The 27,572-nt window shown below is 35.5% G+C and overlaps 2 protein-coding genes across 3 annotated transcripts in view; both read left to right on the forward strand.

Moving 5' to 3' along the window:
• kremen1 (kringle containing transmembrane protein 1) overlaps positions 1–20,866 on the forward strand; it is a 57,500-nt gene extending 36,634 nt beyond the window's left edge. Inside the window, exons 4-10 of one of the 2 annotated variants that reach the window (XM_052596626.1) lie at positions 11,709–11,833; positions 12,336–12,489; positions 12,644–12,753; positions 12,867–13,089; positions 15,383–15,544; positions 16,735–16,819; positions 17,175–20,866. In XM_052596626.1, the coding sequence (XP_052452586.1) occupies positions 11,709–11,833; positions 12,336–12,489; positions 12,644–12,753; positions 12,867–13,089; positions 15,383–15,544; positions 16,735–16,819; positions 17,175–17,331 (1,016 nt within the window). In that variant the 3' untranslated portion in view covers positions 17,332–20,866. Of the gene's footprint in view, positions 1–11,708; positions 11,834–12,335; positions 12,490–12,643; positions 12,754–12,866; positions 13,090–15,382; positions 15,587–16,734; positions 16,820–17,174 lie in introns of both variants that reach the window. The other variant, XM_052596616.1, reaches the window with a different exon arrangement.
• Positions 20,867–22,139: 1,273 nt separating this feature from the next.
• On the forward strand, positions 22,140–26,834 carry coq5 (coenzyme Q5, methyltransferase). The gene is made up of 7 exons (XM_052596660.1): positions 22,140–22,389; positions 22,516–22,665; positions 22,826–23,047; positions 23,134–23,240; positions 23,516–23,604; positions 25,774–25,885; positions 26,420–26,834. Exons 1-7 carry the CDS (start codon positions 22,188–22,190, stop codon positions 26,519–26,521), a joined length of 984 nt encoding a protein of 327 aa, XP_052452620.1. The 5' UTR covers positions 22,140–22,187; the 3' UTR covers positions 26,522–26,834.
• Positions 26,835–27,572: the final 738 nt, after the last annotated feature.

Here is a 27,572-nt window from a genome sequence, read left to right on the forward strand (position 1 = left end):
ATAATAATACTAAAAAAATAAAATGCATTTAATGACCGCTGGAGTAATTCATGATTAATATACTTAAATTATTTACGGAATTTGTGTTTTACGAAGTCATTTTGGATCATTTCTGCAGTGAGGGATGGAAAATACAGTCAGTTCAAAATATAATATTGTTTTATTGTACTTAGTTCATTATGTCTAATGCCCTGTCCACACAAACTTTTTTATTTTTAAAACCACAGCTTTTTCTATACCGTTTGTCCATTTGTCCACACGCAAATGAAGCACCAGGTCATTGAAACCGAACATTTTAGAAAAAGCCTGCCAGTTTGAAGATTTTCAAAAACTCTTTTTGCAGTGTTACCGTGTAGACAGTGAAACCGACGTTTTAGGCGTGTGACTTCTGAGTCAACGATGTTATCTCCGCCTACTGGAAACATTCTCAGGCTTCTGATTGGCCAACGTGGCTTTACTGTTGAGATTATATCACCACCTGCTGGCTTGGCATGCTCTTGACAGTACACCATAACATGTATTTGCTTTTTCATGTGGACGGAGATTTTTTTCATTAAATTTTATAATTTTATAAATTTTATAAAAATACTTGTGTATGTGTGGATATGGCCTAATTTTCACAACCCACTGTTGGTGTTTTTTTTTATTTTTTTGAAAGACTTACACTATACCATTCAAAGCAGGAATTTTATTTTTTGTTAATTAATTATTTTATTCAACAAGGATGCATTAAATTAATCAAAAACTTATGTAAAAGTCATGTAAATGCTTACATAACATAAATGCAATAAATGCGTCTTTTTTTGTACTTTCTGTTGATCAAAGAACCATGAAAAAGTTGTATCACAGTTTTAACAAAATATTAGCACAACTGTTTTACATTGACAATAATAAGAAACATTTCTTGAGCATGAAATCAGCATATTAGAATGATTTTTTGAATAATTATATGACATTGAAGACTGAAGTAATGGCTTCTGATCATTCAAATTTGCTATCAAAGGAATAAATTACACATAAAAAAAAAAAATCAAAAATGAAAATTATTTAATTATAAAATTATTTTAAATTGTGATCATTTTTTTAAAATAATATTACTGTTTTACTGTTCTTTTGATTTAAAGCAGACTCAAAAACATTAACAAATCTTACCAATCACAAACCTTTGAATGGTGGTGTATTTTCAATCTTTTATTGGCTGAAAGTTAAACTACACAGAAGAATGCTATAGGAAAGATGGCACTTCCATCCTTTCCATGGAGTTTTTCAAAATCTCAAACTTTACGTTTTAAACTTTTTTAAAAATCACTGAGACCATCTTGAAACTGCTTTTACCTTTCACACAACTCACTTTTTCTTCAGAAAAATACAAAAAAAAAATCTAGTTAGGAATGTTAGTTTGGCCATCCATCATGTATTCCATTCTGGTTTTCCATACTAGTTTGAGGCCTGCTTCTCAGAGTTTATAGCCCATCTCAGGGTTGTGATGCTTGACTTTAGCTTAATCTCCAGTTGAACAAAAAATAACCATACCCACTGTCCAGCACAATTACACTCACTGACCCATTTCTCAAAAAGTGCCATACACACATTAATTTGTCTGGATGCGCCTTATCTCTGTGCCTGAGTGGAGCTAACAAAGCCCACCCAACGCCCCTCTAGGCTGAGACTGTCTTCAGTGGCAGACAGCTTTTGTCACAGCCAATTGTGTTCTGTGTTAGGCTCACTGATTTGGGTTTGGTTTACCTTAAATGTGTTTGTATATACCAGCTTGTAACCCATCTTTTTTTTTTTTTATTTATGTCCCAGATTCCCGTCAGCTTTCAGGGCATCACCCATATCAAGTACAGCCTTTCATATGCTCCTGTTTCAGCTTGGGTATCATTAGATGGGTCTTGGGTCTTGGGTGGTGCCCTAAAGCCACAATGCCCACAATGCTGGCAATGAAAGCAAGGCGATTTGTTGGACTTTTTAGCTCCAGGCAGTCGTTATGTTGTAAAATCAGAAAGCAGTCGGCACAATTGTAGCATCACAATCGACACGCGTACGTGAACCTGAAGCTGTTTCCCTATTTATTACATGGGATGAAAGAACAGAAATTACCCCAATCTCCATTAGGCACGCTGTCAAGTGCAAAATGACACTTAATCTTTTCAGTATGTATGAGAGAGGTAGATATTTGCCCTTGTTTGTTCTTTTTAGGTGTTTTTCCCCCTTTTATCTTGTATCTTTTATCAACACATATACACATATTTATGCATTATTTCATATTATCTAGAAAAGGGATGTAGAAAAACCACAGATATGTCTTCTTGTCTGTAATGGTGGGGCTTGATTTTTATTTGTATGCTGATACACTTAAAATATTGACATTTATTTTGAAACAATTTTAACTTTAGAAATTACTAGTAAATTCCAGAAAGAATTACAAAGAAAAGGCAATTAATGTATATACAAAAAATATATGACATTTTGATTTAGAAACTGTATTTTCCTGTAAAACATGCAATGATCTAATACAATTATTATTATTATTATTTTACATTGTGACTGATTCAAATCACTCAATGTGCATATCAACATGATGGGACATGTTTACTTCCACTCTGATCTTTTATAGTAAGTAGATATTCAGCATGTAGGTTTGGTGCCAAATAACTGGATGGCTAAGAGTCAAGTGAGAGTCATAAGAGAACCAGCTGCATTCCTTTATTTTCTTAAAGTGAACAACAACAGCACCTGTTAAAGGTGTTTCTTTTTTTCTTCTTTTTTCCTTCTTTTTTTCTTTTTTTTTTTTGGCGTTTAATCAATAATCATGCTCAGTTATCAGTCACAGGTGTGTGTGTGATGATTGGCTCAAGGTGATGTTTAGATATGCTCTTTAACCTTCCAGAATAACAGATGGGAAGACTGGTTTCAATGCTTCACTGACACTGTCAAATAGGCATGGGCATGTAATCTAAGGTTTTAATCTGTGTTTTTATTATTTATTAATTTGCTAATTTATATACAATACTACTGTGAAAACTCATTGTGAAAACTCATAGTGTATCTTTAACTGAATGTTATCATATGTGAATAAATAAGCTTTCCATTGATGTATGGTTTATTAGGATCGGACAATATTTGGCCAAGATACAACTGGAATCTGAGGGTGCAAAAAATCTAAATACTGAGAAAATCGCTTTTGAAGTTGTCCAGATGAATTCTTAGCCATGCATATTACTAATCAAAAATTGAGTTTTGATATATCTACGGTAGGAAATTTACAAAATATCTTTGTGGAACATGATCCTTACTCAATATCCTAATGATTTTGGCATAAAAGAAAACCCTACAATGTTTTTTTGGCTTATTGCTAAAAATATACCCCACCGACTTAAGACTGGTTTTGTGTTCCAGGGTCACATATGAACAACAAGTCAGAAACTACGCTGATTTAAATCTAACAAACCTTACAATAAGCACAACCTCTTTATGTGTTTGAGTCACCAAAGATAACCGACTCATAAGAGTCATTCATTTGAGAATCCGAATAAACTGGGCACAATGTATGCTAATGATTCACTAAAAACACTCTTAAGCTGCTTTTGTTCAGGAGCTGGATTGCCTGGATGTGTTCTATGTTTTTATAAAAAAAAAAAATATGGTTATATGAATTCCCTCCTCTCTATCATGACATAATTTATCTCAAGACTGACTAAGCAGATTGATGAAATACATATAAATGACATACATATAAATATGTGTTAATCTTCATTAACAGCAACAAAGTCCAAATGTCAGTTTTTTTTCCCCACTCAGCAGATGCTGATGAACCCTCTTGTGTTTGGGGAAATCAAAGACAGGTGATATTTTGTATTCCCTTCTGTCTTTTTTAATTCTTTGGCCCACTGTACCTCATGACCCAGGGCCGGTCCAGCGAGGGATTGGAGATGAGATCTGTAGAGCTCTTTTCACTGTTGTTTCACTCATCTGCCCTCTGAAAACACTTTAATTATTCTGTTTCAATTGAGAACGCCTCCCTCGATCTTTAATTAAGCATGCAGTCACTCCCTGAAGGCCGTGGCGGTGAAAAGCATTGATCTTAGCTTCAATTGTGTTGTAACATGGCCTCAGGCACGACTAGTGCAATGTGCTCGCCACCTTGCAGATGCACAACATGGGAAAGTATGCCGTGAAGTTGCGCAGCAGGGCTTATGTGTCCCCTGTTAAAGGGCCTTTGGTATTGTTTGTGTTCCTTGCATGTCGTACTCCAACTGAAGATTTATGCTCAAGATGTTTGTAACGACCCCATTGACTTGTTCCTTTGATTCTCACTTTTTCTCTCCCAGTATAAATCTTAGTTGCTTGCTACATGTATGATAGATACAGGGGTCATGGGTAAAGTGCAGCATAACACAAACAAAAGCTCAGTCAGGAACGCCTGCCTCATAAACAAAGCTGCACTGTCAAAACCCCCCGAGGAGAAAATGAAAGCATATTAATAGTCTTTTTTTTTTAATGGAATGATCCACAACATCAACAAATTAATTTCACTCCAAAGCAGAGCCAGCTGTCGTAACTGTATAAAAAAATAAATAAATAAGAAAAAACTTAAACCAAACCACATGTACTCTGGGCTGGATAAGTGTGTCTGTGACTGAAGGGAGCCTGCCAAAACAGGAAAACAACTTTAGTATCAGAATTAATGACAGACAAGCAGATCCAAAAGCAGAAAAGAGGATGTGAGGACTCTTTTGAATGATTTACCAACAAATCACCAAACACCAAATGCTTAATATAGTCATTTTATAGGTGTTTTACACCAAACTGTGAAGTGCAGCGCTAAAACAAGATAATTGATAGTGTTTAAAACCCTGCTCTACCCAAAAGCGGTGAATGTGAAATAATAATTTGAAGCAACATTAAGTGTAGGTATTTGTAGCAATGCATCAAGTAGAAGAAAGTTTAACTTTATGCAAATGAGCAGCGGTGGGATGCAGCAACTTCCAGCAAGATCGAAGTTTTCAAAGAATGTTTTGAGTAAATTTTGATTTTATGTCATTTTTTATTTTTTGGTTTTAAACTTTTGAGTCAATCGTTTTATTGTGTTATATGTGATTTGTTTTATCATTTCATTTTATTTAATGTTTTGTTAAATGCAAAGTGTAAATTAACCTCGAATTTAAATTAATTTTTTAATTACATTTTATGTGTACCTTATTAAATTGTATTTACTGATAGCATTTTAAAAGTTAAAAGTTATTAGTGCATTAGTATATTTTTTAATAATAATAATAATAATAAAAAGATTGACATTATACTGTACATAGATATGATTTTATCTGTCATCACGCATCCTGCTCCCTATAGATCTGTATCAACACTGACTATTAAATAAAGCTAGAAGTTTGTGAGCAGTTTCACTGTTATATATGACCACTGTTCTATATGTCTACCCACGTACACCGGCATAATAAGAAATTTGTGGGCATTTCAAGAGATTTTGATTTATTAATTCACTGTCAGCCCACCAGTAATGTTAAAACCTACTACAACCAACAATACGGCAACTAAGTGACCTCCAGTAATAAAATAGCTGTCAGTGTGAATACCCCTTGAGAGCACGAGGTGTTGACAAGACCGAAGATGTGTTAATGAAAGCCAGAGGAATACATCTGTGGAATAAACCTGTTGTTGTGGTGAGAGGTACAGTAGTCTTATGTGTGGGTTTGTTTATGGACTACACAAAAATAGACTGTTAATATTGTTTTCTAATCTAAAAAAAAAGAAAAGAAAAGAAAAGAAAATTATGTCATTAATTACTCACTCTCCAAAGCTGTTTTACTGTTTTTCTTTTCTGCAATACATAACTGATTACTCTTGTACTGATTGCTCTTTTCCATGTACTATAGTGCATTAGAAGTCTCATAGAAGCAGTCTGCATAACTTCTGTAAACATGCATGCTTTGTATGATGAACAGAATGATTTTTTTTCTTTATTTGCTGAAAATGTTATCCCTGGTTAATTTATGCATCCAGGAGCAGTTGTGATGTCACATAGAAGTATAAGTTTAATCCATCCTTGCTGAATACAAATATTAATTTCTCTACATTACAATTCTTTTGAATTGTAATGTAGAACATTCAGATGCCACAATCCTCCAAATTGTATCATCCTCTTGTGAGGGACCACCATCCTAAAATTTAAAAGACTGCTGTATATTTATATGGATAAAGAAGATATTATATGGAAAATGTTTAATTTTTATTACATTATTATTTTTACTTACTAAAGTACTGTAAGGTGTTTATATATTTGAATAACATTTATACTATTTTATTAGTATTATTATTACTTTCACTGAATATTTGAAAAGCCTTTCTGGACCACAGTTTGAAAACCTCTGTTTTGACTTTTATGATACTATTATGGTGCTTTTACATCCTTTTTGAAGCATGAGATCCCTATTCATTGTTGCTGCATGGAAAACAGCGACCAGTACATTATTACAATTTCTCCTGTTGGGCTCTATGGAAGAAAGAATGTCATGTGGGTGAATAAACGTGGTGAACAAATGATGCCAGAATTAAAAGGTTTGTCTGAAACATTCAGAAAGACAGACTGTCTTATTAGCAATAACAAAACGTCTCTTTATTATTTCAGCCCCTCTGCCTCGAGTGTATCTCAGCTCTCGACTAAAAGTGTTCCTGGCAGAGTCAGCAGGGTGTGGCACAGAAAGGAACTTATGAATGTATTTTGGAAAAAAAGAAACACCCACAATCCTCTGCAAAAAGAAAGAGGAAAAACGCACCCCAGATGTCATCTGAATTTATGTCTGTAATTACCTTATTTTAATAACACAGAGAGAGAGAGTGAAAGAGGGAGAGAGAGAGGCCCTCTCAGACATGCTTATCCGCTGCTTCTGCCAAGTGCATTTGCCAAGAAGTGCAGCGTTTGATGTTGTTGTGTTTGTTATCTTGGTGCTTCTTTTCCTCTTCCTTTTGTCAGGCTCTCTCTCCTTCTCCTTTTGAAAGCTATTATGTCTGCCTCTCCGCTTCAGCAGACTTGTGACACGTCTATCACTCTTGCGTCACCCCCATAAACCTCTGCAATAATGAAAATCTAAATTGTGAAAAGCTCGGATGACTCACCGCAGCTGAGATATGATGTGCAATATAAGGCCAGAGACCATTGTTTCTGCTCTGAACAATATCGCCAGTTCTAGAGCGCTTAAGAGAATATCAGTGGAATTGGACTGTCTCTGTAGAGTTTTTGAAGATGCGAGTGGAACTGCCACTCTTCAGAAGAAGCTTATTGAGGAAAGCAGACAGCTGGGATAATTCATGAGTGCTTGTGGTCTTATGATTAAGAATATGGGCTTGAAATGGAAAGTTATTGATGCTATATGTGGTTTTCGTTGCATTCAGTGACCAACTGAACTTACTTTCACCCCTAGCTGGGTAGGTAAATCCTACATGAGGTTATGTATATCAACATTTCTCCTAGCGAAGTATTTTAATGAGTATTTTTATTTCAGTATTCAGTATACACTGAAGTACTAATTTTTATTTTAGTACTTCAGTGTATATATATATATTTTAGTTGTCAAGACATTTTCTTATTTGTGTTCACATTTTCTTTTTAGGATTAAAATTTTTTCAATTAACGAATATGTTTTGTTTATAGTAGTACTATCATATGATTAATCGCAATTAATCGTATCCAAAATAAAACTTTTTGTTTACATGATATATGTATGTGTACTGTGCATATTTATTATGTATATATAAATATACACACATGCATGTATATGTCAGAAAAAAATGGTTATGTTTATATATTAAATATATTTATTTATAATTTAAATTATATGAAAATAAATCTAAACATGTAAATATTATCAAAGTATATACTGTATGTGTGTGTATTTATATATACAAAATAAATATACACAGAACGCACATATATTATTCAAACAAAATGTTGTTTTTTGGATGCGATTAATCGCGATTAATGGTTTGACAGCACTAGTTTATAGTTTTAGTTAACAATAACAACACTGGACAACATGATATAAAAATGTACACTATTTGTTTTTTTTTGTAAGACATTCTAGGTCTTTTTGTGAATTATTCTTCAGTGCACGTTGTTCCAAAGAAATCTAATGTGTCATGTATCATCTTTTACAAAAATTTAAAAACTTTAGTAACAAAAATATAAAGGCTGTACTTAAATTTCTCCAATATTCAGAAAAATCCGTATTAGTGAATTTAGACAGAAAATAAAACAATTTTGCTTTAATTTTATTGCGTTTTTTTAATAATTAATCATACAAAATTATTGCACTAACTTTACAGCTGTAATACGAAAAGGTCCCTTCCATTTTACAAAATATTAGAACTATCCATTGGATAAAAGTGTAATCTGATGTGTATTTCACACTGTAAGCTGTACAGCAAAGTAAAGTACTTTTTTTTCTTTGTTAGTTGTCATTTAGCTGATAGTTTTCCTCTAAATTGATTCAGGATAAACTAACTCAGGTGCCTTGCCCAAGAGCACAGTTGTGATTGTCATCAGTGTTCCTGGGCCGCCCCGTACAACAACCAAACCCGCAACCTTATGAAAACACAGAATAGATATTTTATCATGGGCCTGAGTAGCATCAAATATCACACTGTGTTTTTGTGAAGCATTTAATAATTTTCCGCATTTCAGCAGTGGAACCAGCCACATTCCCAACTGTGTTTCATTTAAGACTCCAGTCCTTTCCGTGTTGAGATGCAGATGCAGGCATGGCTGTAAAAAATAAAAATAAAAAAATACACGTGTGTGTGTGAATGAGTGTGTTGCATCTTTCCATTGTGGAAGTGTGTGTTTTCCTGAATGCGAGCCAGTCTAAACGAGGCACATTAGCACACATAATGCCATCGCATTCGCCAGCCAAGCGCCTTATAAAATCTTCAAATTCCACTCTACACTTTGAAGTCGATTGCATTACTTTTAAAGCATGGATATTTGCAGTTGTTACCCTTGTTCAGCACGTCTTTAATGCATTAGGTATGTTCTGCAGTTCTCTTCTGAAGTTTTCTGAGGCAAGTTAACTAAAAACAGCAGCTGTGTTGGTGAAAGAGGTGAGGCGGGGGTGGGGAGGGGTTCAAACCCTGTGCGTGATGAGAGGTTAAGGACAGATAAATTGATGGTAAAGTACAATCACTCTGTCAGAAGCAGAAGACCTGCAGTCTTTAATCTTGCATGAGCCCTGGAGAGCAGAATGTCCTGCTTTCAAGTTCAGAGCTATTGCCACTGAGTGGTGAAGGAACAGCCAAGAGAAATGTCTCTTCCCCCCTCTACTCCAGGCATGCGAGAGTGTAAAATGAGATTCTGTTCTCTATAAAAGCATATCAGTGTAATTAAGGCTTTTGTCCTCTGTCTAAGGATCATAATCACATGCAGTCTTCCACCCAGAAATTCCTCAGTGGCAGCGATGGATCATTTTCGGATCCAGTCCACTAGAACAGGCCCGTGTTTGACTCAACACGGCTCATGTGGACATTGTTCCGGATTTACGAGGGGGAGGAGCACTGCAGTTTGCGGTGGTTTTTACACTCTGATTAATGAGAGGAACAGACTGTGGATTATATTGTACATGTCTGTGTTTAGACAAGTAGGAAAGTTGTAGGCTTTGCACAGTCTTTGTCTGTTGAACTCTTCTTACAGTCTAGCTAACATTTATGTTATGGTCATTTTGAATATTACATTTACATATAAAGGAAAAGGAAATCTCCTCTGCGAAAGTGCAAATTTAGGATAATGCAGAACAATCAGCCAATCAGAACAGATGTTTAACTGAATTATTTATTTTGGACCAATGAGGTTTCACTGTGGGTGGGGCTACAAAGCATGATGCAAAACTCCTTCACAATGACATTAATAAGTGCATTAAATACACTACTGATTCAGCATTGATGAGGGTGAGAAATATTTACTGAGCATCAAAACAGCATATTAGAATGATTTCTGAAGGATCAGGTGACATTGAAGACTGGAATAATGATGCTGAAAATTCAGCTTTGTGATATAAATTTAATGCATTACATTTTTAAAAATATATTAAAAACAGTTGTTATAAATTTTTACTGTATTATTGTTTATGCAGTATTGTGAGAGACTTCTTTCAGCAACATCTTTGGGCAACATCTAAAAATCTTCTTTCAGCAACAGATGTTTGAATGGTAGCACGTATAGAGAAATAGTTCTTAAAGGTACAGTAACAACAACAGCCTTTTTAATTTTAAAGATCTCAAAAATGGTGTAAAATGGTCATGTTTTTGGGTTAAGGAATTGTAACCAACATAGATTTCAGAAGAAAAAGAAAATGTTATAAATTTGATCATGTGCCATCCTTAGTGTATTTATAAGTTAGCATTGCCTTTAATATTTACTTTGTATAGTTTTATTTTTAACAAAACACTCGAGATTTGTTTATATGGAAATGCACTTCATCCAGCATGATCTGTCAGTAGTTAATCTGTGTTTGTGTTTTGATTGACTGCATGCACTTCATTATTGGACTTTTCCTGCTATAGAATTTCACTGTTCATCAAACAGCATAAAATATTTCAGTAAAACACTTTCCACAGACTCAGAGAGACAGAATGTGTGTGTGTGTGTGGCCTGAGTTGGCCCCAATCTGTATCCCTTTGAAAACAAAACTTTTCTTTGTATCCAGTGAGCAGTACAAGGCCTGAGCAAGTGCTGACTTGCGCTGAGATGAGTTCTCGAGTGTCTGAGAGAGTTCTTTTAATCCTTATCGGCAGTCTGCAATCAAACCTTTCACTATTTAAACTACACCGTCATCCAAATGTTCTTCAGAACTGTTCTGATAGAACAGATACTTTTACGTTCAAGCAAATAAATCCCAATCATCCATTTATTTTTTTGCATAAAAGGCATGTATGTGTGTGCTGAATGCCTCTGTGTTGCTGTCTGGTTTCTAGGGTGTTGTGAATGGTTTAAGCACATTGCTGCGCAGTTGTTAGGTTTTTCTCTGTGGTTTCTAGGGTTTTGCTCTCCCACGTCTCCATGCTGAAAAACCCCTGTTAAAACTGGGCTAAACTGACTTGGATGGTGTAAGATGGTATTCAGCTGGTTGGCAAGATGGTATCTAGTTTTGTCATCAGTGGCACTGACATGGACTTTCAGACATATTTTAGATTCCAAGACTCTGTCTCCTTTTCTTTCTGACATCTGTGTTCTCTCACCCTGAGACCTCATTCAGTTCATAATTAACAAAACCCCCAGAATCCATTTGTGCATTTCCTTAGGAGGAGGTTTAGTCACATACAGCACTCTCCATTTTCACACTTTTCAGGAACATGCGTGCTGTTTTAATCATAGTTCATAAAACACCTCAGTCTTTAAGACACGTTTCCAGATGATTTACCGTAAGAGGGAAGTTAATGATTTGCAAGTGTGTCTGAGTTAAATTTTTACAATATGCCCATTATATTTTCCAGTGATTCACTATATATATATATATATATATATATATATATATATATATATATATATATATATATATATATATATATATATATATATATATATATATATATATATATATATATATATGAATCTATTTACATATAGACTATTCATATTTATATACATATATATTTATTTTCCCCATTGTCTGATGAATCTCCCTCTCTTTCCCCTTTAGTGCCTGGTAACCTGGGCTGTTTTAAGGACAGCGGTGATCCAACACCTCTGTCTGGAGGCTACCAGACCTCCAACAAACTCACTATTCAGAACTGCATCAGCTTCTGCCGCAACCAGAGATACAAGGTATGAATAACACCATGGGAAATACAATCGACAGCAAGTTATAGAATCCTTTATTGATAATACTGCATATTATTTCGATTTACAAGTTAAACATTACTTAGTTGTTGTTGTTGTTTTCTTATCATTAATCAATGTTTTGCCACAAATTAACAAAAACAATATAAACATAAAAAACTAGTAAAATTATGAAAACCTTAACATTAAAATAAAAAAACAGGAAAAATAAAAAACATTAAAAAATATGTATTAATATACACACTTAAAAATAACATTTTCCCTGTAATAGTGATTTTTGTCCTGACTTATTCAATCTATTTTATTTTTACACCGGAAATGAAATGACTTAGCAAAAAAAATAAAAAATAAGAATCAATATGTGTTCTAGATGTGCATCTGATTGCGTGGGAAGAAATCAATAATATGTATTGTATTTGGCTTGCTTTTCTGATTGTCTGCACTCTTGGGTTGCTCTTGTTTTCATTTGTGGATTTTGTTCTTTCAGCTCGCCGGTATGGAATCCGGCTATGCTTGTTTCTGTGGCAACGACCTTGATTATCATCGTCACGGTGATGCTCCAAGCACTGAGTGTAACCATGTGTGTTTTGGAGATCATACTCAGCCATGTGGAGGCGATGGACGTGTCATAGTCTTCGACAGTAAGTTTTCATAGTCTCATTACTACCTTACCGCTGATTCCCAAAGTTAAGGAATGAATTAAGGACTAAACCTTCCAGGTTAAATAAAACCCTCTAATTTACAGCTTCCCTTCATTATTTAGTAAAAGCTGAAGCTGTCACGTTTCTCCTATAGCAAAAGTAGGCGCTTGTGGAGGAAACTACACATCACCCTCTGCAGTAATCTACTCTCCTGATTTCCCGGACAAATACAGACCTGGCAGGGTCTGCTATTGGACCATTCAGGTACAATTAATACTTTAATATCCTAATGGAGAGAGGGCCTGCTAGAGCCAAAACACATAATATGTATCTGGCATACTGATAGCTGTCTGGTCTTTGTCATGTCGTTCTTCCAGGTTCCAGGTGCTTCCGTCATTCTGTTCAACTTTACTTTCTTCAATATCGTGGATCAGACTGATATGGTGGAACTGCTGAATGGCTACTCCAATCAGGTGGTGGCACGATTCGATGGGCGCAATCCTCCGCGGGACATCGTGAACATCACCTCAGACTTCGTCATTTTGTATTTTTACTCAGACAGGACCAATGAGGCACAGGGGTTTTCTATTCTTTATCATGGTGAGGATTCCTTTTGATGTCAAATTTGACTGACCACTTATATACGGTCATATCAAGGCAGATGATACACAAAAAAAGTGTGTGAAATTGAAATGCTCATATCTGCTAAAATAATTATACTGCTGTACAAAAGTTTGTGGTCAGTTGGATTTTTTGGTAATTTATGCTATTATTCAGCAAAAAATAAAATATAAAATATATATCTTGAGCAACGAAAATAGAAGGATATTAGAATGATTTCTGAAGGATCATGTGACACTGAAGACTGGTGTAATGATTTTTTTGTAATGATACAGTATTTAAATAAAAAACTATTTAATTATTTTCTATCTAATTTTCTATTTAAAACTATTTACAGTTATTTATAAATACTTCCTTACAATAATACCGTTTTTGCTCTCTGTTTGTTAAAATGAATGCATATAGAATGCATAAAAATAATAGTTTCTTATGTGAGCATAATAAACTTTTTAAAGAACTTACAGACCCCAGAGTTTATTAGGATAGGACAATATTGGGCCGAGATACAACTATTTGAAAATCTGAGGGTGCAAAAAAATCTAAATACTGAGCAAATCGCTTTTAAAGTGCTCCAAATGAATTCTTAGCAATGTTTATTACTAATCAAAAATTACGTTTTGATATATTTACGGTAGGAAATTAAAAAAATATCTTCATGGAACATTATTTATAATTAATATCCTGATGATTTTTTACATAAAAGAAAAATCGATAATTTTGACCCCTACAATGTTTTTTTGGCTATTGCTAAAAATATACCCTAGCGACTTAAGACTGGTTTTGTGCTCCAGGGTCACATTTTGTAGACTTTTACAACTACACCAGCATATAGATGGCCTAAAAACAGACTAAAAACAACAAAACTGTCAAATTTTTAGTGATGACACCAAACACATTCAGGGCCCTATTTTAACGATCTGAAACGCAAGTGTCAAAGCGCGAAGCGCAAGTAACTTTGTGGGCGGGTCTCGGCGCTGTTGCTATTTTCCCGGCGGGATAAATGGCTCTTGCGCCCGGCGCAAATCTAAAGTGGGTTGGTCTGAAGTAGCTTCATTATTCATAGGTGTGGTTTGGGCGTAACGTGAAATAAACCAATCAGAACGTCATCCAACATTCCCTTTAAAAGCAGGTGCGCAAGTTCCATTATGGATTGCTATTATTATGGCGTATTTACCAGGCGCACGCCAGGAGCGGTTCACAGCCGAGGAGACTGATGTTCTTGTAAGAGCAGTGAAAGACAGAGAAGTTGTGCTGTATGGGGATGGGAGAATAATTAGCCTGAATAATTTGTAAGCTAGATTTATGCCTATTTTGTTCACATCTTCGTGGCACACCACAATGATTTCCGTCATCTCATGTGTTAATATTGTTTTAGTGTAACAATTTATGATTTGCAAAAATAACTGTTGCATCTGTGTAGATTACATGAGCAAAGTGTATGCGCGTTGTGCATGCTATACATTATGGTCAAGCATGCGCCCTTAAAATAGCATAATGAACAACGCGCAACGCGCCACTGACTTTAGACTAGGTTTTTTCTGGTCAGTGGCGCAATTGTTTAATGGAACAGCAAAATAGCACCAGGGATCGTTTGCGCCGGAACACGCCTCCTTTTTTGCGCTGAACCGCCCAGGGAGCGCAAGTTCATTCACTAGTTTAGCGACGTGCTTCTGTGGAGGGAAAAGCGCGCTTTGCGCGGGTGCAAAATAGGAATGACACAAGCGTCGGTGTACAAAGTCAATTGCGCTGGGTGCAAGATAGGGCCCTCAGTTGTTTTTTATGACTTAAAAATAAAATAGTCAAAATACTTGAAAATAGTCTTTAAAATAAATAAATAGAAGCCAAATACATGTAAGCAGTGCTCTGGGGATGCTTTTTGTCATATCTTTATGCTGCCACTTTCTGTTGTGTTGTTTTGGGAGGCAGAGTTCAATAACCACAATCTGAGAAAGAATAAAAGGGAGTGGGTATGAAATGGAAAAAGGGTTTTCTGAAAGAAAAGGTCAGCAAAGCAAATTGGCTTTCACTATTCACAGAACCTTTTTCCCCTGCAGGCAGGGTTTGATTCGAACACCACATACTGCGTTTATATCTGTGTCTGCAATGCTGAATGAAAGACGTGATGTTATTTTGAAAGAGTTGAGAAATTTCTCTCTGTAATGTCCAGGGGGATGTCAAAAGAGACGTTATGAATTTTAAACATATCTTATGAAGGAATTTTTGGGATTTTGTTTGTGTTTCGTTAGCTGATTGCCACATTATTTCCCCACAGCCTTAAGAAATCAAGCAGTCTCTCCTGTGGAGGAGGATGATGTTGGTGATGAAGAGGACACCAGTACAGTGCAGCCACATATGGGAAGCACTACATCCAGTCAGAATGGAAAATCTTCCCTCCGGTACTACGTGATCACATCAAGTCCTGCAAACATGCCAGGTCAGTGGCCTGGACCGGGCCGGACCGCGGGCCACAGCACCAGTATGTGTCCAGTTCTCTTCATTACGCTTCATTCTGCTCCTCTGACTCCTTTCCTCACTTATTTTTCATACTAGATATCATCACCAACTAGATGTAGACTTGTAGCCTGGTGAGAATACATGACAATTTCACTGCATACTGTAGAAAACAAAAAAGAGTGGTATGTCCCGTTACCCTTTGTACCGTGGTAACCAAACTTTTGCCAAACTCCCTAAAAATGAAATCTCTGCAATATATGTCTTACTTTTAATGTATTTCCTCAGAAATTTGTTGCAAAGCATATTAGAAATGTATTTAGAAACTAAAAAGTCATATCTAGTTTAAAAAAAAAACTTTTTTGTGCTCCAATATACATAATAAAAACCACACATAATAATACAGCGCAATAATGATATACAAACAATACCATTCATAAGTTTGGGAATGTAATTTTATATACAAATTAATACTTTTATTCAACATGTTTGCAGTAAATTGTTCAAAAGTGTCAGTAAAGAAAAAATGAGATGCAACATATAATACAATTATATATATATATATATATATATATATATATATATAATAAATGCTGTTCATTTGAACCTTCTATTCATCTTTCAAAGAATCCTGAAAAATTTATTATATTATATTTTTCGCAAAAATATTAACTAGTCTAAATATAAACTATTCTAATAGCACAGTTTTTAAGGAACCTAATGGCTATGTACTCTATGAAGTGCATTAAAATGATCACAATATTCACAATGTTGCTTAATTTTATATTGCCAGGAAAGTTATCATAAATATACTGAATATTATTTGCTTCTGTTATTGTTTTACTAAGATACATTTGTGGTGGCATTAAAATATAAATTTACCAAAAAGACAGAAGGGTTATGAAAGCTTCCTTGGAGATCCTATATTAATTCATTATTATTTTACAGTAGTAATATTACCTTTGCTGTAGGAGCTGGGAAGATGATTAATGTTTTATTGTTAGTGTTTAACTGTTTGCTTATGTTAAATCTGTGCTTTTCTTTTCCATAGCTAACCACTCTTTATACTAGTTACTTGAGTTTTCATGACGGATAACCTTATCTTTCAGTACAACTGTAATTATGAGGCTGCATAAGTTTTAATGTCACTAATAAACATGTTGTGTTTTACAGTGTGGACCATCTATGCATTAGCTGCTCTGCTAACGCTAACAGTCATAGCCATGGTGGCCAAACTGCTCCTGCATCTTACTGTAAAGTAAGTACATGCTACAAAACAATGTTTTATGAAGTTCTTTAATTTAATTTGCTCACTATAAAGCATCAAATGAAGATTTAAGATTATGATTGATTTAATTTGCTAACTAGCTTATCTTCCCCATAATAGTTTATTATATTATAAATTTATTCCTGGCAAAGGAGGGCCATGCTTTGATTTGCTACACCGTTGGCAGATTTATAACGTCCATTTAGTTGTTAATGGATGTTTGCTTGCACATTTTGCATGTCATTTGGTTTTACTCAGCTTATTGTAGCATACATAAAAGTGTGATTTGAATCAACTTCTCCTCCCTCGTTCCTCATCTAATATTGTATTTGTCTTCCCCTCTCAGATCCCCGTCCATCCCGTCAATCAGTGGGTCAGATTCATGTGCACAGAGCACTACGCCTGAACCATGGATCATCTTCTACAGACCTTCTACCATCTCTCTGTTTAAAAAGAAACTCAAGAACCACCATGGAGACCTCAGCCCTCTCGTGGGAAACTAACCTCAACGCCTCTGACCTCTATGGCTGCTTTAGCCCCCTAAAGGATGCACACACTGTACACAATGCCGGTCTTCTGCTGCTGGGCTACAAAAAGGGATCTGATCGATGCCTAATTCGCTTCAAATGACCAGCGCAGGGTCCAGTCTATATGTGCCGATCAGTTGTTGGTAAAAAAAACGAACAAACTGCACGAAAAGAGATTGACTCTAGCCGATGCGCTTACTCTTAATTTGCATCCTAACCAATCACAAATCATGTGACAGGTGCACACATAAACCAAGCGATTTGATTAGCAAAAGAGTGCTGGGATGTTTCTGTTGCCACAGACCAAAGTGAACAAATGACCACCGGTGAAAAATGGACAGGCGGTTCTCCAGGTGCTTTCACAGAAGCGATCATCCGATAAGCGTCTGCATTAAAGCAAGCATGAGACACCCTGAAAGACAAAACCACGTCCATAACCAAAATAATGCCACGGTGCCCAACCAGCCCCTGTGGAGGAGAGATACGATTCTGTTTAACCTCTAATGTAGGTCACCTGTTGTTGAGAAGCACAGAACCCCTTTCTTCAGATGTAAGAGAGCTGGCTGAACCGGCGGAGGATTGATGTCACAATCATGTCGAGAGCAATTCGGACTCAAAGTGAGCAACAAAAAAGTCTCCAGAGAGGGAGAATTGGTGAGATGGACTGCGGAGAGCCAAAGCCTGAAATTGCTACAAGTTGGGCAATGTTCAAAATGAGCTGACATCCCTTTGGACCTCGCTTTCGTCTCTTGTCGTTTGTGTTGGGTTTTGATCTCTCTTCATTGCCTTTAAGTGCCTTCAGGACTGAAAAAAAAAACACTCTTTTGTCTGTCTTCTAAGCTGTCACAATGTCTCAATGATGTAAACAAGCATTGATCCTTCAGAGCATTGAATTGCAAATGAGAATAAGCACTAAGGAAGTGTTTTTTTCTTCTTGGGGATTCTCAAGACAAATGTAGTCCTGTGGGTGTCATTCGGGCGTATTATTCTTGTCAGGTTTTCGACTTGAGCAAGAGAAGCATTGTGATGAACATTGTGTAATTCTGTGTGGGAACAATCAAACATCATCCTCTTTCATTTCACTCCCCAACAGAGGCAGTGGTGAAATTCTTCCAAAACAATTTGCTCTTTCTCCCCCTTCACCACAACTTGAGCTCTCACATTCTGAAGCACTTTTCCAGCCAGCCGAAAACCATACGGATCACTGTACTGCTTGCTGCTTGGATTGAGGACGTTCCTATGAAGGAATGCGCAAACCGGTTAAAAGGGATAATTCATCCAAAAATGAACAATCTGTCAGCATTTACTTGCCCTCATGTCATTCCAAACTCAAAATAAGATACTTTGAAGAATGCTTTATCCATACATTGAAAGTCAGTGAAATCATTCATGCCTCATTCATGATTTTTTTTAATGCTTGTTATCGATTATTTTGAGAACCGGTAGTATTTTTCTGTAAGCTAAAGACTTTCACTGAATCATTTTAACATTTTACAGCATCATTACTCCATTACACTTAACCCTTTCCCCATCATTGACGAGTTATCTCATCATTTAGAAGACAACGCTTCTCCACCATTGACAAGTTTTTATGGCTTTTTGTGTTTTCATTGTTATACACTCACTATTACACATCTTTTGAATGAGTAAAAAAAACCACCAAACAAAAACACACATGAACAAGGACAGAGAAATAAGCGATCTCTTATGTAAAGAGATGCATATTAAAATTAATGCCATCATCAGCAATCATACTGAATATTATCCAGATGTAGTTTTTGACAAAAGTGTGATTTTTCTCAGCTTTTTGCTCAAAGTTATGCGTTTTTATAAAACCTACCTATAATCAGGGTTTTTTAAAAAAAAATGCTTTAAACTAGAATAAAACCCCAGACAGCAAGCAGTTTCTGCCCAGATCTAGCTCACATCTGGCCCACATGGATTTCACGTGGGCCAGATGTGGGCCGGATCTGGGCCAACTGGGACAGATTTTTTATTTATTTTTTTATCTTTATTTGTGTATAGTGCATATTCACATATTCATACAGAAGCAAAATATACTGGAGTCCATCAAATTTGAGTGAAAATTATCAAAATCGCTGGCGGTAGCTGGCAACTTTTTTTCAAAAAGAGTTTCTAAAGGTTTTGAAATTTCATTGGTTCACTGCTATGTTTGATCTCTGTGAACCCATGAACCAGTGCCTATATGGTTTTTACCTGATCACGGACCAAGCACTTCTAAGTAAATCATTTTGCGAATCACTTGGTTCAATTGATTCAAAGTTTTGAAAAGCTTTGTTTCTCCCATCACTAACTGACAAATGTTTTACTATTGATCTAATGTTTACGATGCATTTGTTTATTAAGAGGACACTTTATAGGAAAATCCATTTTACATGCAAATTACACATTGGTTATATACAACTATATATGTTTGAATGTTTTCTGAATGAGACTCATTGTACCCAAATGACTTTCACTGTATGGGCAAAAAATTTAGTAATTTATGACAGAGATTTCATTTTTGAATAAACTATCATGCCATTCAGCACTTGCACAGCCATCAGTCACAGTTCAACAGTTTTGTACTTAGTTCTGTGTGTAGTACTTAATGTGAGTTTTAGTAATATTGTAAAGGCCCTTTTGAGAATATTCACATGGGTGATCTGTGGGTATGCCACTAATGCCACTCTTACCGACAAAAATGAATTAACAGTCACTAGCCTACATAATGCACTTTATTACAGAAGTACTTGTGTAATGTTTTATGCACAACCAAAAGCTTTTTTTTTTTTACTTAAAAAAACAAAAACAAAGCAATGATTATATCTCAGCTTGCATCTTTCTAAAAATCTAAAAATCAATATTGTACAACAAAACAAATCTGTAAAAAAAAAAAGCAAGCCACCCGTCAAATTCAATCGTTTTTCCTCAATCCAAGTGTATTTGTCTGACCTGATGCTGTATTTTGGTCGTGTTCTCATCTGCACTCTTCTAATTATTGCATACTTCATCATACCCTTAGCTCTGCAGTGCCAGGGGCTGCCCATGCATACTAAATTGTCACCAGTCACAGAAAGAGAGAGCGATAGAGAAAAACCCAAAGTGACAGGTTAAATCTAACAAGGTCATATTCATCTGGAAAGGCTGGTGAATAATGCAGAAACCAAAACCAAGGCGTCCATTTAATTTGCAACACCCGAACGCCATAGCCATTTTAGCAGTGGCAAAAAAAAGTGTCATATCCTTCTGTGGTCTGTCACAATGTCAGTGGGCCTTCCTTCTGAGAAACCAAGATAGGAATCCCTCCAATTTTGGGAAAGGGTGCTTCCAGAAAAAAAAGGTGTTGTTTTCATGAAATTGTAAATAAAATACTGAGAATTTTAATTTATACCATAAATTATTGTTATTTTGGAATGTAAAATGGGATATAATCTATCTTTTGTATAAGTACCTTTGTAGTTTTTATTTAATGTGTCCTGCGTGCAAAAATAAATATGCATGTTTCTTATGCCTGTCGTGTTTGCTTTGTACATCAAGAGTTGTCGCTAATGTCCTTTTTTATTAATGACAACATGCAATCATTTACATAGAGAGGGGGAATTTACAATGCAAATTACATACTTCAGGAGACTGCAAAATTTGCTTGCACGATGACCAAAGTTTCACACACAACCACAGCGTTCTTTTGAAAAGATATGACAAAGAGGGAATATGCAAACAAGAATGCATTTGAAAACTAGACAGACCTCCAAAACACTAACATCTGCTGAAGAGGAAAAAAGTGAAGGAAGGAAGAAATTCGTCTCTGATGTTTTCTGCGTTGCTCAAATGCTTATCAGATAAAATGACTACCAGACGCAGAGTGGATGCACAAACAAAGCCTGTATTACAGGCCCCATGTGTAAGCCATTTCCCCTGAGTGTGTGTGAGTGTGTGGAGGCCCCGCTGCCCACCTGCAGATGTTCATGGTGAACACATTCACAAAGAATTGCAATGCAGCACAAATGCAAATAATAAATAAATAAATAAATGTATTAATAAGGGTTGTTACTGATCTGTATAAATGATGCAATCCGAGCTAATTGCTAATGCATGTATTAAATCTTTGGTGATTTGTCTGATTACACTATAAACCCCATCAGCCTTCACTCATTAAATAACCACATTAAATAAAAGCCCATCAGAAAGGCAAATGCGGAGTTAGTCATTCATTGACATTAGGCTGAGACTTAGGTCTCTGCAGAGCAAAAGTGGGCGTTTATCACCATGTGGGTGTTTTCAAACAGCTGGGTGTTTCTGAATCATGCAATCTAAATGATCCCCCTTACCCAACCCCACCCCTAAACCTAACGTCACTATTACATCAATCAATCAGGTATCATGGTGTAAAAACACCTTGATCTGGTAACTCCCATTACTTTCCTGCAGAGACCTATATTTGTTGTGGCTGAGTTTAGTCTGAACTCTGAAGCACTGACGCATTAAAACACAACTATGAATCCTATAGTGACCTCTACTGGTAGGGCTCACTAAACACGTTGGTTATTGCCATTTCTTTAAAAAAAAAAAGAGACTTGAGTTATTGCCTATTTCCACTGCCGCGTCTTGCGTTTTTAAAGCAAGAACACGTTCTGTGTGATTTGTGAACGAATGCCTTTAAATATGTCCCGAGACAGAGCCTCCCCACACATCGCGGGGGTGTCCAGTACGCCGTTGGATGTCAAATATTGCTACATTCATTGTAGTCCATAAAAGATCCATCGGAACTACAACTCGTCGCTTTACGAGTTGATGACGCATGTGCTTACGTAACTGAACTTGAGCGAAACATGGCGGCCTCAGTCAGGACACTTGCCCTTAGAGCTCTCTCCGATTCTATCCGAAATATTCATCATGTTTCAAGGTGTAGAATCAAACATTTGTGCTGTCGTGCGGCAATCACTGGGTGTCGCGGATATAGCGATAGCACAGAGGGCAGAAGTACGCACTTTGGTTTCCAAACAGTCCCAGAGGAGGAGAAAGCAGAGAAAGGTGAGTTAACTTGCATGCATTAGTTTATTGGCTGTATAAATTCAGTCACTGATAGTGTGTGCTAGAGTTTTTTCCACTAGCCAGTAACATACGTTTCCGTTCACCCCGTTGTTCTTCGACTGTCAGTGTATAAAGTGTTTGAAAATGTGGCCAAGAAGTATGACGTGATGAATGACGCCATGAGTTTGGGAATACACCGTCTGTGGAAAGACACACTGCTGCACACTATGAACCCTCAGCCGGGACTACGACTGCTGGACACGGCTGGTGGCACTGGTAAATTAGTCCTTCATAAACTGTGTTTTAATGTGAACTTGTGTACCCTTGATAAGGGGGCTGCAATGGAAAAGTTGAGGATCATATTTGGCTTCCAAAAGTTTGTAAACCCCTTCCCTAGATGTTTGGGTAAATCCAGCTCTGTGTTATTCTGCTCTAGGTGACATCTCTTTTCGCTTCTTGGAGTACACACGCTCAATGTATGATCGTCAGCAGCGGTTGAGAGCAAAATCCCATCAGACACCATCATGGCAGGACATCGCTGATCATTATGTGTCAGACAAAGCAGGGTCTCCGCAGTCTCGCGCGGTGGTGTGTGACATCAACAAAGAAATGCTCAAAGTTGGTAAACAGAGGGCGGAGAAAGCAGGCATCACTACAGGTAGAGTCCTCTTTAATCAAACACTTTGTATCATTCATGTTTTTGAGGGAAAATATAATGTTGATTTCATTATCATATATTTGCAGGTCTTTCATGGGTCGTGGGCGATGCAGAAGAGCTCCCATTCGATGACGATCAGTTTGACATTTACACTATTGCATTTGGTATCAGAAATGTCACCCACATAGAGCAAGTAAAGTCTTTGCACTCCACATCATTTTGCATGAATACAAGTTCAACTACACTAAAATTTTACTCCACTAAAAGCCATTTATCTCCTAACACAAACTTACAAATTAATGTAGCCCTTATTGCTCTGCCTCTCACACTCTGCATTTTCTCTAATCTTAAATGTTACCACATTTCATTCTGTTATAATTTTTCATGAACGTGTTTGTAGAGTGAAGTGTTTGATGTCTTTGATCGATCTGTCGCTGTAGTTGATTGAAATGATGTCTATTTTGGCAGGCTCTACAAGAGGCTTTGCGTGTCCTCAAGCCAGGTGGACGGTTCATGTGTCTAGAATTCAGCAAAGTGACCAACCCTCTCCTCACAAGGTCATTTAACTTGTGTTATTTACTACAGATACTATTATAGTTTTTATTCATATTTTGAATAATTTTTATGTGTTACGGTTTTCATTTTAGCTAAAGTTTTAGTAACTTTGTTTTTGTCTTTTTATTTTTATTTATCATACATACTGCTATATAGTTTAATTAGATTTCAGTTTTAGTTGTTTTAGTACTTTAAATGTACATGAGAAATGTTGCCCTAATAGGTTTATATGTGTGTGTGTATATGTGTGTGTGTATATATATTAGGGCTGGTAAGCGATTCAATTTTTTCATTTAATTATTTGATATGGGGATTAATCAAATTAATTGCACATCAAATTTGGAGAAATTATTTCCAAAAGATAATTTAAAGTCATTGTGTTAAGCATCAAACAGACATTACAAAAAGTAAGTTCAGCAAGAAATATTTTGTTTGATAAAATTTATTACATATAGCATACTCTTTTGGACCATGTGAGTTCATGAGTGGGTTCAATTCATTTTTGGTTGGGTGAACTATAACTTTAATAATTTATTTTCTTAATTTTATTATCATTACTATAAAAATATAAAATTATTTCTTAAAGGAAATGATTCTCTAAATAATAAAGTAAAACTGCCAGTAGGTGGTGGTAAATGTCTTAATGGTTTGTACAGAGCCACTTCAAAGCCAACGCGACTATGGCCAATGGTTCAACACCAAATGGTTCACCAAATTCGATCACCAATTCTGGTTTGGCGAAATTGAGGAAAAAAGACAACATTGTGTCTAAAACAACACAATATTAAAGGGATAGTTTACCCAAAAATCTAAATTATGTCATTAATAACTCACCCTCATGTCATTCAAAACCCGTGAGTTTATCTTTGGAACACAGTTTAAGATATTTTAGATTTACTTCGAGAGCTCTCAGTCCCTCCATTGAAACTGTGTGTATGGTATACTGTCCATGTCCAGAAAAGTAAGAAAAACATCATCAAAGTAGTCCATGTGACATCAGAGGGTCAGTTATAATTTTTTGAAGCAAACTACGACTTTATTCAGCATTGTCTTCTCCTCCATGTCTGTTTTGAGAGAGTTCAAAACAAAGCAGTTCGATGTAACCGGATCTTTTTGAAACAGTTCACCAAATCGAACTGAATCGTTTTAAATGGTTCACATCTCCAATACGCATTGATCCACAAATGACTTAAGCTGTTAACTTTTTTTTAATGGGGCTGACACTCCCTCCGAGTTCAAACAAACCAATATCCCGGAGTAATTCTTTTACTCAAACAATACATTGACTGAACACCAAGCCGATCCAGATAACGAACAAAAGATTGACTCGTTTGTCCCATATCTTGAATTTTAGGGTCATTTTCTGGGCCCCATCATGCATTAAGTCACTGCCCTGGCCTCATATTAGTCATCAATGAACTGTATAAAATGGCAGATGATCCACATAGGTCTGGGGCGTCAAAGGCATTAATAATTTGAACGCGCTATTTTTCTCCATAATTAATCTAATTAACGCGTTAAATTACCAGCCCATATATATATATATATATATATATATTTTTTTTTTTTAATAATGATATGTTGTAATAGATTTAGTTAATTTTAATAACCTTGCATTAAACATGTCCCTAAAAACTGTTGTCTTCAAGATTCAAGATTTTTATTCGTCACATACAAAATTATATATAGCATATATAACCAGCAGTGAAATGTGAGTCAGGTCCGCTCCATGGACAGTGCAATTATTAAAGAAAACAACACAGATGAAAATATACATAAATAAAGCTATGTAAGAATGAAATAAAAGTAAACAATAAAAATATAAGAATAAAATATAAAAAATGTATATTGTAGAATTAAATATAGAACGCAAAATAATGTGCATGTGTGTAAACTGTAAACTGTCTTAAATATTAAGATGTACAGGGATGTACAATGTGCAATGTACAGTGTGTCTTGTTCACTGCATGGAGGTGATTTGTAAGGGGCTGTTCAGATCAGCATATACACTTATGTATTGTACAAGTGTTATACCAAAATGTTTTTTAAAACATTTATAATACTGAATTATATATAATTATTATTTTTTTTTTTTTTAGCTTTTTTCAATTTAGAGCGTGTATAGTGCACTGTATGTATATTTTTTCATGTTTATTTATTTATTTGTGCAGGCTGTATGATGCATATAGTTTTCAGATGATCCCTGTGTTGGGTGAAGTGATTGCTGGAGACTGGAAATCATATCAGTATTTGGTGGAGAGCATCCGAAAGTTCCCAGACCAGGTAACAAAACCCACTTAAGTGTTACAGATGTTTTCTAGGCATGACAGACAAAACACAGTATCCTTTCAGACAATTCATGCAAGTGTAATAATTTCCTTGCTAAAACTCAGTCTTTAATTCAAAGTTAACATGTCTTTTTTTTTCATTTTGCCTAAAATAATACTGTGTGAAATTTGAGAATGTATAAGAGTGTTTAATAAACTGAAGGGACTTATGGCTTAGGGGCTAAGGTTTTTCTTTAAAGATTTTTATTTTTAAAATCACACAACTTTTTACAATTTTAAATGCCATTTTATAGTAATTTTTCAATTTATAATATTCTTAAAATTCATCTGAAGAATATTGAAAGTGGACATGAAGCTCTTAAATCATCAATATAAAAATATGACAAACGTAAACATTTAAAATAAAATGCTTACTGTAAATGACATTTAGATGTAATCTAAGAAAAGAGTACAGTAAACCATTTCCGTATTTGTGTGAAGAAGAACTGAGATTGTGAGAAAGCTTCATCAAATGATGTGTCTTCCACAGGAAACATTCAAGGAAATGATCGAGGATGCCGGCTTCTTCTGTGTCCAGTATTTTAACCTGACAGGAGGAATCGTTGCCATTCATTCAGGATTCAAGCTTTGAGTGTCAGCACACAATGATAAGAAAGACTGCAGTTATACACACAATGAGCGGAGGATGTTAAAACGAGAGCACTGGTGGACCAGACACTTGGTCTCAGGAAACTCTGCATGAAAACCCCTTTGTTCTTGTATTTGTTCTGTTGGTAATAGAAACACTTTAAACCTCTGAAATGCTGCGGGTTTGACTGATATGTTGAAAATGGCTTAATTATTAAAGGCTGATGAAATGTGAGCACTATTTTTTATTTGTGCAAGATGGACAATGTGTTTGGTTTTTGGGAAGCACATGCTGACCTAATAAAAGATTAAATATAGTTTGTTCTTTGATCCCATTACAAAATGTAAGTTTAGTAATGAATGTCAAATGCAGTGAATTGCAGAATGTGGCGTTCTTGTTCTAGTCTGACTCTAGCAAGTTTCAACAAAAGTGGATCCACAAACTGGTTCATAACATTAAAAAAAAAAAAACGTGATGTTTTGCTTGGTGAAAATGAAACAGTCAAAGTGTGTTTGGACTTTAATAAAACCATATATTTTTTAAGCACTTTGTACACTTTTTACAAAATGGTACTAAAAATTTAAAATCAGTTTTTGGTCAGAGAATATTTAATCGTCTTGTGTGCAATTACCATGTATTTACAAAGTATCTTATTAGTGATCTCCAAAAAAAAAAAACAGACACTCTGAACATAAGACATGGCTTAAAGATAAATATATTAGTCAATAAATATTCAGAGAACATATTTCCATTTATGAAATGTGCTGCTATACAGATACAGAAATATACACAGATCAAGCTCTAACCTTTAACATTTGTAAAATGATAATGGAGAAAATAATTATATCTTTTAAAAAATTAAAAAATATTAATTTTTGTACACATTTTCTTTTATACAGTCTTAAGTGCTACAAACAATATGAAATATTAAATAGTGACTCGAGTACCCAGAAAACAAAAATGCTATATCTGCAGTACATATCTCTATGCAAGGCAAGAGTAGGATTTTTATGTTACGGCACTGTTTTAGTCTATGTATAAATAAAGTTATTTT

This window comes from Carassius gibelio, chromosome A5 (assembly GCF_023724105.1).
Source record: "Carassius gibelio isolate Cgi1373 ecotype wild population from Czech Republic chromosome A5, carGib1.2-hapl.c, whole genome shotgun sequence".
Taxonomy (NCBI): Eukaryota; Metazoa; Chordata; class Actinopteri; order Cypriniformes; family Cyprinidae; genus Carassius; species Carassius gibelio.